The sequence below is a fragment of the Camelina sativa genome, chromosome 7 (assembly GCF_030686135.1).
Source record: "Camelina sativa cultivar CO46 ecotype springtype chromosome 7, ASM3068613v1".
In the NCBI taxonomy this organism is placed as follows: Eukaryota; Viridiplantae; Streptophyta; class Magnoliopsida; order Brassicales; family Brassicaceae; genus Camelina; species Camelina sativa.
The window spans coordinates 21,065,309-21,082,171 of record NC_141886.1 but is presented as its reverse complement, the minus strand read 5'-3'; the positions used below and the strand labels follow the sequence as shown (position 1 = coordinate 21,082,171).

Below are 16,863 nucleotides of genomic sequence, written 5' to 3'. Positions count from 1 at the left end.
GAGAAAAAAAACAAAAATAAAAACTTGTGTAATAGTAATGGTGAAAATATAATTTTAACTAATATAAAAACATTGTTATAGATAAATAAACTTATATTATGCATAGATATGTGAATATATTTAATAAATTAAAAGAAGGAAAATATTTCCTATGTCCTATATTATAAGATTTTCTAGGTAAAAACACAAATTTTAATAAATCATTTTTTTGTTATTTAACATAGAACATAGAAAGTATTTATTTGAATATCCTAATTATAATACATTACGATGTATTTTAGGCTAATGGTGAATAATCCAACTTTCTAAGTTCTTCTTTTTTTTTTCATCAATAGGATTTCATTCATAATATTTTCAGGGACAGAGAGCTGGAAATTTCCTTCCAGAAAAGCTTTTTATTCCTTTTTCAACAAAAAACGCCAACACCTTTTTGGATTCACTACTATTTTACACTTTTTTTTAATACATAAATCACATAGTAATTAACTCAGGTCAGCAGCACATCAACAAGCTCAAAAACAATATAAGTGGGATTATTGGTTTGATATTTTAAGAGAGTTTTAAAGATTTTAAATGTTATGTAAAATCTATTGTTCTTAGATCAAGATTTCGTTAAATTCTGTTAAAGTTTAGGGGGGTGTATTCAACTTGACATTGTTATTCAATCATGGATTTTAAAAAATCACTAATATTCAATCATGGATTTTAAAAAGTCTATTAAAATCCACTGTTATTGAACTGATGATATAAAAATCTACTTTAAAACCCACTGTTATTCAAAACAGTTTGTGGATTTGGATTTTAATAAGTTTTAATGATTCTGGAGGATTTGAGAGGATTTGTTCAGTTAAAAATAGAGAAATCCAAATCTCATGGTTTTAGGTGAGATTTGAAAGAATTTTACCATAAATCATATCAACTTCCCTAAAATCTATCAAAATTCCAAATTTCCTAAATCACATCAAATCCTCTAAAATCATGGTTTCAATACAATTTTGGGTTATTGGATTTAGACTTTTATAAAGTCATTAAAAAATTTGTGTTATTCAATTAAAACAAAAGAATGTAGGATTGTTAATAAATTTAATTATTATGTTACTGGTTCATGATTTTAGACACTTTCTTTACAAAATAAAGTTATAAAAAATATCACAAAAATACAGAGATTATTTTGAGCAGATTTTAGAAAACTAATCAACAAAACTCTATAGCAATCTTTAACAATCTTTCACTTATTCTATTTTAATGATTTTGTTGAACTCTTCAAAAATCTTTATAAATTAGAATCCAACAACACCCCCTGACACTTTGGAGGGGGTATTGAACTTAACATTTCAAAGAAATTTAAAGTATTTTTAAAATTCTTTGTTATTCAATTGAGGATTTTATAAAATCTCATGAAATCTTATGTTATTCAACTAAGATTTATATAAAGTCCTTTAAAATAATTCAGAATCTTTTGTTATTCAATTAATAGTTTATAAATCCAACTTTAAATCTCTTGTTATTCAAAATATCACCACTTTTTTTAGAATGCTACTTTGAATGATTCTAAGAGACTTTTTTTTCTTTTTAGTTGAAAAGTACTCATCTCAAAATCATAGCCTTTGAGGTAGAATTTTGAAGGATTTTAATTAAAAACAAAAACAAACAAATGAGCAGTCAACGCTTCTTGTTTATAATCTCTCAACAATTCATGTTTGCTTCTCTCTCTCTCACGTTTGCTTTTCTCTCTCTCTCTCACGTTTGTTTCTCTCTCTCTCCTTACTCTGTTTTTGTTCTTGTCTGGAGGGAACCAATGAAATATCAGATCACATGTTGTTTGCTTCTCTTTCTCTCATCGTAATGTGTTCGAGGTGATGAGTAGAATTGGTAATGTGAGAGGAGGCACCATAATCGGGAAACTATTCTGTATCTGTGAATAGGCAACTAGGGAGATGTTTCATCTTCAGCAAACTATTTTGAAAAAGTGAGATTGATGCCATTTTGATAGAAATCGCCGGTTCTCACGATGCATAGATTTTTTTTTTTTTTTGTAAAATATTTCAAAATCACACAAAGTTTAGTAAGGGGGTATTGAATTTGACATTCTAAAAGATTTTAGAGTATTCTTAAAATAATTTGTTATTCAATTGCGATTTTTAAAAATCTTCTGAAATCCTATGTTATTCAACTTAAGATTTATGTAAAATCCTTTAAAATAATATAGAATTTCTTGTTATTCAATCAGTAATTTTTAAAACCTACTTGAAATCTCTTGTTATTCAATTTATCACAACTTTTTTAAAACTTGCGACTTTTGATGATTTTAAGAGACTTTCTTTTGTTTTTTAGTTGAAAAGTATGACAATCAAAATCATACCTATAGAGGAGGAATTTTGAAAGATTTCAGAGAAAAAAAAAGACTGAAGATCTTGAAGCCAAAAACCCTCGCCAATCATCAGCCACCTTCTCCACCAGTCTCAGTCTGAGCCGTCAAGTTTTTTTGGTTTGCCGCAGCATCACCAGAGGCAAAGTAAAGAGATAATGAATTCTATTGGTTTGGATCAGTTTCTGGGTTTGACCTTATAGAGAATTAGATCAGATTATTATTTGGACAAAAAAAAAACATCACCATTGATCCAACTATTGATCAGTTTTACATGAACTGAGGACATAGCTCCAAACTATTGATCTGATTTTATATTGGTATTGTGTTGTAAAATATTATAAAATCACCCAAAGTTTAATAGTCAAATCTCATAGAATCACATTTCATTTTCTTTTCTTAAAATAGAAAAACTCTAAAACACAATCAAATTTCCTAAAAACTTACTAAAACTTTCAAAATTCTAAAATATTAAAATCGTAACAAATCCTTAAAACATCAAGTTGAATACCCCTCTAAGAAAATCTCATAGAATCCATTTTGATAGAAATCGCCGGTTCTCACTATACATAGATTTTTTTTTTTTTGGTAAAATATTTCAAAATCACACAAAATTTAGTAAGAAAATATCATAGAATCTCATAGAATTAAATCTCATTTTCTAAAAAGAAAAATATAAAAAAACTAAAACACAATCAAATCTCCTAAACATATCCTAAATCTTTCAAAATTCTAAAATATTAAAATCTTACCAAATCTTTTAAAATAACTTAAATACCCTTCTTTATCTTTACGGTTGGCCTAAACCGATTTACTGAAACGGTTATTGTAAATTATTAAAATGAACCGCAAAAAAAAGTTATTTTCTACTATTTATATCCCCTCGTTTAGTGTTCACAAAACTTATCAATATCTAAAGCCTAAAAGAGGGTTGGTTCTTTAAACCCCTCTCTCTCTAACCCCCTTCAGTACACCACAGTGTAAACTGTTGAGTGTTAGACTAGAAACCATGGCCATGGCCTCTTCGTCTTCTTCATCTCTAGCTTTTTCTCTTTCTCTTCTTCTTCTATCTTTAATCCTCTGTTTCTCACCCACCCAATCCTCCAACACCATCGGCAAAGGCTACCGTTTGGTCTCAGTCGAAGAGTCTCCAGATGGTGGCTTCATTGGTTATCTCCAAGTCAAACAAAAGAACAAAATCTACGGCTCTGATATCACCACCCTTCGTCTCTTCGTCAAGTAAGCAACCATTCATAACTAAATCCTCTGTTACACATCTCTTCTTGATTTCTAACCGTTGGATTTGTTTCTCACAGGCACGAAACAGATTCACGTCTCCGTGTTCACATCACAGACGCAAGAAAACAACGATGGGAAGTACCGTACAACCTCCTCCCACGAGAACAGCCACCACCGCTCGGCAAAGCCATCGGAAAATCAAGAAAATCTCCGATTACAGTTCAAGAAATCTCCGGTTCAGAGCTCATCTTCAGTTTCACAACAGATCCGTTCACTTTCGCCGTGAAACGTAGATCTAACCACCAAACACTCTTCAACTCCACAAGCTCACTAGTCTTCAAAGACCAATACCTAGAGATCTCGACTTCTTTACCTAAAGACGCATCGCTCTACGGTTTAGGTGAAAACTCACAAGCCAACGGTATCAAACTCGTACCTAACGAGCCTTACACTCTTTACACTGAAGACGTTTCAGCTATTAACCTCAACACTGATCTTTACGGTTCTCATCCCATGTATATGGATCTGAGGAACGTTGGAGGTAAAGCTTATGCTCATGCTGTGTTGTTGCTCAACAGTAATGGTATGGATGTTTTCTACAGAGGTGACTCGTTGACGTATAAAGTCATCGGAGGTGTTTTTGATTTCTATTTCATCGCCGGACCTTCGCCGTTAAATGTGGTTGATCAGTATACTCAGTTAATCGGACGGCCTGCTCCAATGCCGTACTGGTCTTTAGGTAAAAGTTTCATTTATTGGTCTGCTTTTTTGGTTGTTGCATCTCTCTCTCTATTGTCTTAAAGTTTGGTGCTAACTAAATAGGATTAGTGATTCTGTTTGTGGTCCTGTGGTGTTTAAGTATTAGTTAATGTCTTAATGAAGAGTATTTAGTAGCATAGATTCAGGTTCCTATGAACTTTGACTTTAGTCAAATAAAGAGTCACGTGAATATAGATTTTGTGTATCATTCATTAGTACCAAAACGGAGTGATTGAAACTAGTTAATTAATGGTCCATTAAACTACTATTAAGTGTTGTTGATACAGTTCTGGAATGCCACATGTTTTTCATTGTAAAGAGTATCTAATTTTTTTTTGGTTTCTCCGACACAACTTTTAGAAAGCTTTACCCCTTTTTTTTGTGGGAGATATTGCTAATAGTGTAAAGTGTCGCTTTCTAATTGTGATTTTTTTTGTTAATTACTCTCTCCTTTTCATAATATAAGATGTTTAGAGAAATATTTTTGTTTCATAATATAGTATGTTTCCAATTTTTTATGCAACTTTTAGATTAAATTGATATTTTATATTATGCAGACTTGTTTATGATTGGTTAAACTTTTTAAAAGTAATTATTTCTTAATATATCATATATTTTGAGACTGATGGAGTAAAAGATAAGATCAACAAATGGTCTTTTTTTCCTCTTTTGTGATCATTTTGCTTGTGTGGGGGTTAGAAAAAATGATTTAATGAGATTTTATTTGGTCCTTGTAAGATCTTGAGATTGGACCATTGTAGCCGTGGACCACGGTTCTTGAATTGAGTTGAAAATAAATGGAAATCTTGGTTTTTAGCCATGTGATAGATTTATAGCACATCTTTGATTTTACTATTCTCTTTTTATTTATTTCTTGATTTTGTGTTGTTGTAGGGTTTCATCAGTGTAGATGGGGGTACCGTAATTTATCAGTTGTTGAAGATGTGGTGGACAATTACAAAAAGGCTAAGATCCCTCTTGATGTGATTTGGAACGATGATGATCACATGGATGGTCACAAAGATTTCACTTTGAATCCTATTGCTTACCCTCGTGCTAAGCTATTGGCCTTCTTGGACAAAATCCACAAGATTGGTATGAAGTATATTGTGATTAATGATCCTGGTATTGGTGTCAACACTAGCTACGGTACGTACCAAAGAGCCATGGCAGCCGATGTGTTTATCAAGTATGAAGGAAAGCCTTTCTTGGCTCAAGTATGGCCTGGTCCGGTTTACTTCCCTGATTTCCTTAACCCGAAGACGGTTTCTTGGTGGGGAGATGAGATCAAACGGTTCCATGATTTAGTCCCCATTGATGGTCTATGGATTGACATGAACGAGGTGTCCAACTTCTGTTCAGGATTGTGTACAATTCCACAAGGGAAGCAGTGTCCGAGTGGGGAAGGACCTGGTTGGGTTTGTTGCTTGGACTGCAAGAATATAACCAAGACGAGATGGGATGATCCTCCTTACAAGATCAATGCTACTGGAGTTGTAGCTCCCGTTGGGTTCAAGACTATTGCCACAAGTGCTACTCATTACAATGGTGTTCGTGAGTATGACGCTCACAGTATCTATGGATTCTCTGAGGCTATTGCCACTCACAAGGCCTTACTTGATGTTAAAGGCAAACGTCCCTTCATCCTGTCTAGGTCTACTTTCGTTGGCTCGGGTCAATACGCTGCTCATTGGACTGGAGATAACCAAGGAACATGGCAGAGCTTGCAAGTGTCTATCTCAACCATGTTGAACTTTGGTATATTCGGAGTTCCAATGGTTGGTTCAGACATTTGTGGATTCTACCCTCAACCAACAGAGGAACTCTGTAACCGTTGGATTGAAGTCGGTGCGTTTTATCCATTTTCAAGAGATCACGCTAATTACTACTCTCCAAGACAAGAGCTTTACCAATGGAACACAGTTGCGGATTCTGCTCGTAACGCTCTTGGTATGAGATACAAGATCCTTCCTTTCCTCTACACTCTCAACTACGAAGCTCATATGACCGGTGCACCAATCGCTAGACCGCTCTTCTTCTCGTTCCCTGACTACACCGAGTGTTACGGCAACAGCAGACAGTTCTTGCTTGGAAGCAGCTTCATGATATCCCCTGTTCTTGAACAAGGCAAAACAGAAGTAGAAGCATTGTTCCCACCAGGTTCTTGGTACCACATGTTCGACATGACTCAAGCCGTTGTGTCCAAGAGCGGGAAGCGTGTAACTCTCCAAGCTCCTTTGAACTTCGTGAACGTTCATCTTTACCAAAACACTATATTACCTATGCAACAAGGCGGGTTGATTTCCAAAGACGCTAGAACCACACCGTTTAGTCTCGTCATCACTTTCCCTGCAGGAGCTTCTGAAGGTTACGCTACTGGGAAACTTTACCTAGACGAAGACGAGCTTCCGGAGATGAAGCTAGGAAACGGACAGTCCACTTACGTTGACTTCTACGCTTCGGTCGGAAACGGGACTGTGAAGATGTGGTCACAAGTTAAAGAAGGGAAGTTTGCGTTGAGCAAAGGATGGGTGATTGAGAGAGTGAGTGTTTTGGGACTTAAAGGAACAGGACAAGCTACTGATGTTCAAATCAATGGAAGCCCAATGACGGAGAAGATTGAGGTAAGCTCAAAGGAGCATACTTATGTGATTGGTTTGGAAGATGAAGAAGAGAACAAGAGTGTGATGGTTGAGATTGCTGGACTTGAGATGTTAGTTGGTAAAGACTTCAAGATGTCCTGGAAAATGGGTATGCATTAATAATTTTCATGTGAGAGTTTGGTAAAATTATTGGGGAGGAGAATGAGATTATTTAAGAACAAAAAATATGCTCAATTCTTTTTCTACATTTCGGATTATAAGGAAAAAAAAAGAATAGAGGTTTGGTTTTTTAGATTGTGTCTGTGTCGTTTGTTCAAAAAAAAAAAAAAGATTGTGTCTGTGTCTTTTTTATTTATTAGAAGATGTTTTTAGTATGAATAAAAAATTGGAAGCAGAAGTATTATTATTATCTTTAGCCTTTGGGCTTTGGGTTTAGGTTTGGACACTAATCATATATACTTCGGAGGTTCAGGACCAGACATCAACTAATTAGGATCCATAAAATACAGCTAAAAAATAACATAAGTTACATAAGATGATAAGACTATACAATTAATTAACAAACCACAATTAAAAAAAGTAATAAACCACAATAAAAAAAATTATATTTTAGGCTAGGATGATGAAACCACTCACATAAAGTTAAAATCTATGAACCGATCGTACTACAAGGATTGATATCATAGAATTAAGAGATTATATCTACAACTGATCGGATTACATTTTCCACAATAACTATCCGATAATAACTTAACAACAATATTATGTATGTCAACATTTACTGCGCCATGTTATCAATCTGTCGAATTGTATATTGTGTCACCAACTCACCATTAAATGTGGACAGTTATGTTCTAACTTGAACCGTTGTGTCATCATCATTCTGTATGTGTGTCTACACACATTTAGTTCGTTTATGTGTGCTTAAAATTTCGTACCTAAATTAAGATGATGCAATCGCTTAAATATGTCATCATTCATGTAACGGTCGATGATCTAAGCTTTTTTTCCACTCAAGATAGTTTTTCTCTTATATCCAACCATTGGCTACACATACGTTTAATATAAAGTAGGATAAAATATCAAAGCCTATGTAAAAAAGAGTTATGTAACTTATTAAACTTGTCGCCCTCTTGACGGTCTACGTCCTTATCACAAAAACACATGCTAAAAATCTTATAGTAAAGACAAGAGAATCTAACAAAAGTTAGGCAAAGATCTATGACTTCTCTCAACTAATTCCAAAAAAAGCCTAGTAGATGAAAAGTCCAGCCCAGAAGATCCAATATTTAAAGCCCCTGCGACTTTTATAATTATTATTGCTCACACATCGATCAAATAGTTTATCATACTACTACTAGTCTACTACTACTATTTGCTCCCTTTTGACAAGTCGTTGTTGTGTGGGTTTAACTTAAAAAAGGAATAGTTTAATCTTTACTTAAGAACAAGTGAGACTGTTACTGTACATAGTCGTGGTTGAGAGGTGGGGAAAAGAAGTTTCTACTCTCCAACAACTTTTGTGAAAAACTATTATCAACTTGTCGGCTTTATACTTCACAATTCGTTTATTATTTGTTAGATCTGTCGATTATTTCACACACACTACTTGAACCTTTTTTCTTCAGGTATGTAACGAAATATAGATTATATATTTTAAAAAAAAACAACACATACATATTGATATTATTAAACAGTTTGTTTTTAATCTTACCCAAAGTAAAATAGTTTGAATAACGATTAACAACACCACTGCTGACAGTTAAAATATAGTTTTGTTATAATAAGGTTTTGAGTTTTGACCATATTTCACATCATACCAAAAAGATAATATTAGTAAATTGGTAGTAATTTAAAAAACAGGTAGGCAATAAAATAAATGAAAATTAAAGTAAAATTTCGTTGTAATTAAAAAAAAGGATGACGTTGGGAAACGAGCGAAACAGAGTCCATCGGACAAGACAAAAGGACACGTGGAGAGTGATGAATACGTGGCTGGAGATGAGAGATGGTTAGGTGTGGTTTAACAGTTTTTTTTAGGGCGGCAAAATTAATTTTGGCGGGGAAATAAAAGTACAGAGGACAACAGACAACAGTGGTGGTGGTGCATTGAGCCACGCGCCACCGTTTACGTGCCCCACTTACCTTCTTCGTCCTTTCTCTGGTCCTTTTCATTTCCTTTAATTTCTTATAGTATTAATTTTTTCTTTTCTCTTTTCTGTAAAAAAGAAATTTCATACAAAAGCAAATCTTTAAATTATTAGTATAAGTAACTCATTACTTTTTTGGTCTTTATGTAAAGCCGCCGGGACCTTTACACCAATGACCAAACCAAACCGCTAGACTATGGGCTTATTGTGTGATCGATCTCTAGTTGTAACATTTTATTTCCGGCCTTCATTTTGTATTAATGAGTGGAATTGTTGTTAGATACATAATCTGAAACTAAATCAGTAAGAAGAGATGATCAGTTGAAAATTTCATACAAATTAAGTAGATAATTAGTTTAGCGGATAACAAAAATCTCAATTTTTTTTGATTCATAAGTTTTTTTTTCCTCAAAAGATTATGTACTTAAAAAAAACTAAAATACTAATTAAGATTTTGTTTTAACAAGAAAATGGCTAAGGGTATCTCTACTCTCACTCTATTTTAGAGTCAAATCTCTATTATAGAGTAATATTTGCTCCAACCCTATTTTATATTTTACTCTAAAATAGAATAAATGATAAAATTGCTCTATAGAGTAACTCTATTCTCACCTCTATTTTATTATACTAACTCTATTTTAGAGTTAAAAGTAGAGTAATACATTGGAGCAAAATAATGCTCTATTTTTAAGTTACTCTATTTTAGAGAAAAAAATAGAGATATATATTGGAAATGGTCTAAGATGGTCTAATACTTTCGAATAGAGTCTAATTATGGTACGTACGTGCAGTGTTTTCAGAGACTAGTGATTACTAATTAAAGAAATTAGCTGACAATTAAGACTAGTTTTTTACAAATAGAGTAGTTGATCATGAATGCATGCACTGACCTAACACATCTTAATCAAAACGGCTTATCACGCACCAAAAGAACATTTGGTTATAACGTGACAAAAAACAAAAGCAAAACATTTGCTAACATGTTCATTCATGTTATAAAATATTAATAGTTTTGGATTTTGGAATGAATATTGTTGTGGGGGTGTACACTTTTTATGGAGCTCACGTGATACAGTGCAAGGACCATTAGAGGACCATTCTGCCCTCTGCGAACTTGGCAGGTGGCCAAGAGTCGATGCTTCTTCTTCTATACCTACGTGGTTCCCCCATGAACCCATATCTTCATCTCACGTGCATCTCACATGCCATCCACTTAGATTCTCTTTTTTTTTTTATAACTCAAAACTTTTCTATATTTTGCTAGTTAATATTTTACCCACACCGGGGTCGTGTTCGTGGCCATATTAATTTTTGTCACACATCTAGATACTCTCCTTTAACCAATTGTGTATGCAATATGGAATTTAATTTAAATATCTTTCTTGGTAAAACCGAGTATCTGATTTGTGGTACCTTAGTACGAGGAAGAACGAAGAAAAGACCCAAATGTTAAGAAAATTGCAATTCTTTATGATAAATACGATAAGGTAAACTAGAAGTAGGACATTCGCTTTGTGTTTAACACTAATACATAAATCATCTCTTTTTTTTTTTCCTTCTTTTGTGAATTCCTGATTTCACTATCACTTTTACAAAAGAAAGGGCATTATGATTACTGTTATGAGGTTAAATTGTTATGATTGATGATAGAGAGATACTAAAAACTCGCTTTTAGTAAGATTGAAGCAAACATAGGAAGGATCTTTTTCATATACGTGTCGCATGTGTCCATAAACATTCTTTGCTAAATCTAAACGAAAAATTCTAGTATATTTAAATTAGCACTTTGGTTCCACACCTCCAATCCAATAGATTTGTTATAATGTTGTTCCTTAAATTGACAGCTTGTTGATTACTTATTTTTTACTTTCATGCTAGATTTTAACCCGCAGTACAAACAATTTTTTTAAAAATAATAACATTTTATTTTTTTTTGTTTTTTATATTTAATTTGTTTTGTTTAATTAAATAATAATTTTGTTTGGATTGTCATTTATTAGATCAATAATAGGGGAAATAAATACATAAATATGTAATTTATAAGCTATTGTCGGATTAAGTCACAATTTTACCAATGATTTAATTGTTTTACAAAATTTTAGTTAAATTACCTTGATTTAAAATGTATAATATTCTTATACTAGTGGTATTGACCAAATAATTAAAGGAAAATTTAACCCGTGTTTCAAAACCGAATTAATAATATTTTATATTTATATTAATGTTAATTCAAACAGTCATATTAATAACATGTCCCGCTATATAACAACAAACCGTCATATTAGTGGTTTAATCCGTGTTTCAAAACCGTAATATTAGTGGTTTTGGTTGTTTATTGTGTTTTTTTGTGAAATTGATATTTATACATGGAAAATGCTTGATGAGCAAAGAAGTTTACCATCTGTAGCAATAAAAGAGAGGTTTTAGTGTTTTCCTATTTGAGTTGATAACATTATCGCATAATAATATTCAGTTTCTTAATATGATATATATTATATTAAATGTTTTTCTTGATGCTAAAGTTAAATATACCCGATTATTGAGTTTCTAAAGTTGGGGACTCGTTTTTATGAACTTTATTAGTGTTATAATAATTATTATGATTGTAATCATTTGTTACTCAAACTCAGCTGTGTCATTTAACTTTAAGAGATCATACAGTCTCTAAAGATCTATTAAAATAGGTTTGGAGATTTTTATGAGATTAAAAATTTAATGCGTAGAGTTGTTTTTGTAAAAATCGAAATGTATAGATATTGTCAAGCTATTTATGGCAATAAATGTATCAAATTAGATCGATTTAAATAGTTCCATTAAATAAGTTTCCAGAAATTGTTATTTTAGCAAAATAATTAAGAGTTAATGTTGTAAATAAAACGAATTAAATAACTAAAACTTCAAGAATATTATACAAATGTACTTCAAAAATAATTCAAAAATAATAATATAGATACTAATTCCACGACCACTTCACTACTTATGTTTAAAGAATTAACAAATTCTCAAACATTTGAGAATAGAGAGTGAGTGAAAAGTCAAGACTCATATCATTGAATTATTTCTTGAATTATTTTTGACAACTCTCAAGATTCTCTAATATCCTAGATTCAATTTGAACTATTAAAAATATCCCTAAGTTCAATTTACAAAACAAATATAATTATACTTGAAAATAAATAGGAAAAACTCATCACTACGAAGTCAATTTATCATTACAAAGTCCATTATTTAAATGATCATAAAAAAAGTTAAAATTATTTTTGTATAGACGAGAGAACTCTTCAGCCGAAGTAATCTGATTTCCATTTCCAAGTCGAAACGTTACATTCTTGTTTTTAGATTACAACAACTTGGTTAGCTCAATTATTTTTTAATTCAACCACAATCTAAAACCAAATGTGGAACCATTTGTTATTCAGTGTCTTTAAATTAAATGTAAAAAATCTAATGAAAATTAAGATATCTTTACATTTAAATAATTCAGGCTAAGATATTTTCTAGTTAAGATTCTATACCAAAATTGAAAGATTTGTAGATAGATATATATCCAAATACGGTTACACAAAGAGATATTCATCCAAAATGGCATATATACAAAAATTTATTTCTATATGTTATGTTTTTTTTTAAAATACAAATAAATCATTAAAAAAAATCAAAACACTAATTTTTTTTATAATACTCATGTAAAATCTGTTTATTAAAAAAAGTATAAAATGTGGCTCAAGAAAGATAAAAGAGAGTGAGGTAGACGCGCTAAAGGATTCTCTTCTTTAGGCGGGCCATGATCGATGCATGAAGAGAGAGAGTCATGCGCCATTAATGTTTTTTCTCTCTTTTTTGTCCCTACTTACTTATTTTTCTCTCACCATGCCAGCTAATAATGTATTTATTTTTCCATTTTATAATATTTCTTATATTCATATGTCTCCCCAAATGGAAAATATTTATTTTCTGAATATTTAATACTTCGATATGTAACGCAAAAAAAATTAAAGTCAAAAGGAGCCACTAAACAGTGTTAAATACTAGTACTGTTTTTTTTTTTTGGTTAAGTATATTAAAAATGGAAGGTTTTATTGAATTTCGAATACATTAAATAGGGGAAATAAATCTTTTTTTTCTTAATGGTTGGGGTCAAATTAAATGTGAATTTGCTATAAATTAGGAGAAGAATATATTTTTATTTCCCTAAATTTATCACCCATTTTATTTTACTTGCTGTTTACAAAATTATTTTATTGCTCATTTTTCCTTATAAGTCGGTCTTTTCTTTTGACCGTCATTGAAAAAAGGGAAATAAATCAGTCATTGTGTTTTTGTTAACAATATAAAGAGCGTCAAAGCTTTTATTTTTATTATTCAGAGCAAAAAAAAAAAAAGTGACAAAGAGAGAAAGAGAGAGAGAAGAAACACACATCAACAAGGTAAAAAGAATCATTTTCATCTTCATCATCTTCTTCTTCTTCCTTGTTGTGATTTGTTTAATTGTTTATGATTTTTTTGTTTGCTCCTCTTCTAGAGATTTGCGTCGTCTCTGAGGTGTTTTGTAAAAACCAAAGCTTTTATTTTTATTTTATATATACAAAAAATTGTCACGGATCATTTGTTTTTTTTAATATACTGAAAGAGAAAAAATAATCTCATCCCCAGATTTCTTAGAGCATCATTAATCGAGAACGACTCAACGTTTCTCAAAAAAACCAAAAAAAATATTTTTTTTATAAATTATTATTATTTATTTATTTCCTCATTGCTGTTTCACTTAACAAGTGACACATGTCACACTTGTTCTGAGAATCGATTCTCAAGTGACTTGGGAAAGAAACGATTCCTTTCTTTTTTTCTTTCTCTCTCTTCCTTTTATTATTTTCTAATAAGAGTATCTGAGAGAGTTACTCCCAGTAATCATGGTCTTACCCATCTATCTATAGGGTTCTGGGTTTTAGCTGTTTGGGTTTTATTTGGTTTCTCACTATTTTGTGTTGTCTCTTTGTCTTATTGAAGAACAGGGGTAAGAAGAAGAAGAAGAGAGTGTGTGAAAAAGGTTTGGTTTTTTTTTTTAAAGGGTTTCTTGGTTAAATCGGAGTATTCACCAAACAACCAAAAAAAAAGGCGTTTGTAACCCTTTGATTTATGTCGGCTGGGTTTGAATCGACTGTGATTTTGTCTTTGATTCATTTCTCTTCTCCGATTTATTACTCATTATCATCATCATCATCATCTTCTTCTACAACACCATCGTCGTCGTGTTCTTTGAAATCTGGTCTGCTCAACGCTCTTCACTTCTGCTCTAAGCAGAGGATTGTTCTCCAGACTCCTTCTCTTTCCATGCGCTTAAGACCCAAAAGGTTTCATCTTTTTCCCTTTCCTCTCACTTATCTCTCTGGTTCTGTTTTCCATTTTTGTACAGTCCGATCTGAGACTTTGTTTCTTGATTTTTGGTTACAGGACTTGTTCTGGTGTTGAAGTCTTTGGGGGTTTTCACATAAAGCAGCAAAAATTTTCTTTTTTCATAGTTCGCTGAGAGTTTTGCGTTTTTGATACACAAAAAAAGGTTTTGACCTTTTTGAGTGATTTTTTGTTCGTTCTGTATTCTTGGGTATATTTTGTGGAGTGGGTATAATAACAACACAATGGTTGAGGTTAGAAAGGTACAGTCTTTGAGTGGTACTACTACTACTAGTGGTGGCGAGATGAAGAAGAGAGCTAAGAGAAACACTTTATCATTATCATCATCAGAATCCCTTCCTCATGAAACTCAGCCTTTGAGAAAAGTTCGTATCATTGTGAATGATCCTTATGCTACTGATGACTCTTCTAGTGATGAGGAAGAGTTTATGATTGTTCCTAAGCCAAGGAAGGTGAAGCGTATCGTTCGTGAGATTAACTTCCCATCTATGGAAGTTGTTTCTGAGCAGCAACCTTCTCAGAGTTCTTCTCAGGACAGTACTAAAACTGTAAACAAGAAAGCTGCTGCTGGATCATCATCAGCTACTCCTGCTTGTCCTAAGGTGGTGACTAAGAAGCCTGTTGGTGTTAGGCAGAGGAAATGGGGGAAGTGGGCTGCTGAGATTAGACATCCAATTGCTAAAACTAGGATTTGGTTGGGTACTTTTGATACTCTTGAAGATGCTGCTAAGGCTTATGATCTTAAAAAGATTGAGTTCGATGCACTTGTTGCTAAACCTGCTGTTTCTTCGTCTGAGACGAGTCAATGCTCTCGTTCTTCACCTGTTGTTCCTGTTGAGCAAGATGACACTTCGGCTTCAGCTCTTACTTGTGTCAACAACACTACTGTTGAGGTCTCTAAAGAAGAGATCGTTGCTCCTACTCCAACTCCAAATGCTGCTGGTGGAAACAAGGAAGTGTTGTTCGACTTCGACTTCACTGATTTACAGATCCCTGATCTTGGTTTCTTTGCAGATGGTCCAAATGGGAACGACCTTGACTTTGACAGTTTACTCAATGATGATCAGTTTGATGGCTTTGGCTTGCTTGATGACATTCAAGGATTCGAAGATGACGGTCCAAGGGAGTTACCAGACTTCGACTTTGCGGATGTTGAAGAGCTAGCTGACTCTAGTTTCGGGTTTCTTGATCAACTTGCCCCTCTCAACATTGGTTGCCCATTAAAAAGTTTTGCAGCTTCATAGGATACTACTTACTTAAATGTTTTCGAGTGAGAAGAGTCTGTTTTTATCGTTTGTGTTTTAGTAAGACATACAAAAGTGTGTTCCGGAGAGTGGTAAGATCTTAAGACTTAAGGCCGGGTTTTGCAATTAGGAGTGAGTTTAATTTATTAGTTCTCTCGTTTTTTTTAATGATGTTTTGCTGGTTATGTTATTTTTTCAATCTCTCTTATTCACTTTGGGTTTTTCCATTGTGCTTTTTAGAGCCGTCCAAAGTGATTAAAGAGTTTGATAATTCCATTGTCAGTTTAATTACATCATCTTTTCATCGTTTTGTTAATGATAAACAAAGTATCAATGGAAGCTTTTTTATATTTACAGATGTATTTTCATAGTTGTTATCGCCTTTTTTATTTGTCTTCCTTCAATTGAATCCATAACCAACCCAGTTGGGGCGTTAGATTCTGACGTGTTGCGATTCTAAAGAATCTAATGGAAAATGACAAATGCATGAATTTGGTATGGTCACTGTTTCTCTGCTGATTCGCCGCATCATCACAAAAACATCCATTATAGTTTTTATTTTATGGTTTTTGATTATAGTTAAGTTAACATTATTCTTCTCTTTGAAGAAAGGTTTGAATAGTAGTAGTAGTGAAGAGAGAGTGGGGAATTAAAGAAGAGTATACACACACGGAAGTGGCAACAAGTCAGGGGGTTTGGTTTTGTCAGGTTTTTCTTATTAACTTCCAAAACACTATTTTATAACACAGCTGTATTGCATTTGGGATTTAATTATAAGAAGAAAAAGAGGTTGGTGATTGGGAATAAGGAAAAGTCAAAGGAGGAGTGTGTGTGTATACTGTTTATAGTATATTAGTAACACTCTCCCACTACTTTGTGGTAGCACATGCTCTTGTAATATCTTTTTTTGTACGTGCGCGGTCAAGCATGTCTCGAGCACGTGATGTACTATAAGAGCGAGAGGTTGAAATGCACATGAAAGTAGAGACTATAGTATAAAGAATGTTCAGATTCATTCATACACATTACACATAATGAATCCAAGTGCTTTGTGAAATTGAGAGATTGTATTGTTTTTGTATACTAAC

The 16,863-nt window shown here is 32.7% G+C and overlaps 2 protein-coding genes across 3 annotated transcripts; both read left to right on the top strand.

Annotated features, from left to right (window-relative positions):
• Positions 1-3,184: 3,184 nt before the first annotated feature.
• LOC104701487 (alpha-xylosidase 1) lies at positions 3,185-7,261 on the top strand. Its single transcript, XM_010417177.3, has 3 exons — positions 3,185-3,607; positions 3,685-4,346; positions 5,261-7,261. The coding sequence occupies exons 1-3, from the start codon at positions 3,378-3,380 to the stop codon at positions 7,126-7,128; spliced, it is 2,760 nt and encodes a 919-aa protein (XP_010415479.2). The 5' UTR covers positions 3,185-3,377; the 3' UTR covers positions 7,129-7,261.
• Positions 7,262-12,923: 5,662 nt separating this feature from the next.
• On the top strand, positions 12,924-16,129 carry LOC104701485 (ethylene-responsive transcription factor ERF118). 2 transcript variants are annotated; one of them, XM_010417175.2, is made up of 3 exons: positions 12,924-13,546; positions 14,132-14,470; positions 14,571-16,129. In XM_010417175.2, the coding sequence occupies exon 3, from the start codon at positions 14,756-14,758 to the stop codon at positions 15,773-15,775; it is 1,020 nt and encodes a 339-aa protein (XP_010415477.1). In that variant the 5' UTR covers positions 12,924-13,546; positions 14,132-14,470; positions 14,571-14,755; the 3' UTR covers positions 15,776-16,129. The 2 variants fall into 2 exon arrangements, with proteins under 2 accessions (XP_010415477.1, XP_087315174.1); XM_087459048.1 differs by having other exon boundaries at positions 13,404-13,546; positions 14,127-14,470.
• Positions 16,130-16,863: the final 734 nt, after the last annotated feature.

Bases quoted from the DNA above. Each gene is read 5' to 3' on its own strand.
- LOC104701485 (XM_010417175.2), top strand. From the start codon at position 14,756: ATGGTTGAGGTTAGAAAGGTACAGTCTTTGAGTGGTACTACTACTACT.
- LOC104701487 (XM_010417177.3), top strand. From the start codon at position 3,378: ATGGCCATGGCCTCTTCGTCTTCTTCATCTCTAGCTTTTTCTCTTTCT. The intron at 3,608-3,684 runs GTAAGCAACCAT...TGTTTCTCACAG, and splicing joins ACCCTTCGTCTCTTCGTCAA to GCACGAAACAGATTCACGTC. The intron at 4,347-5,260 runs GTAAAAGTTTCA...GTGTTGTTGTAG, and splicing joins AATGCCGTACTGGTCTTTAG to GGTTTCATCAGTGTAGATGG.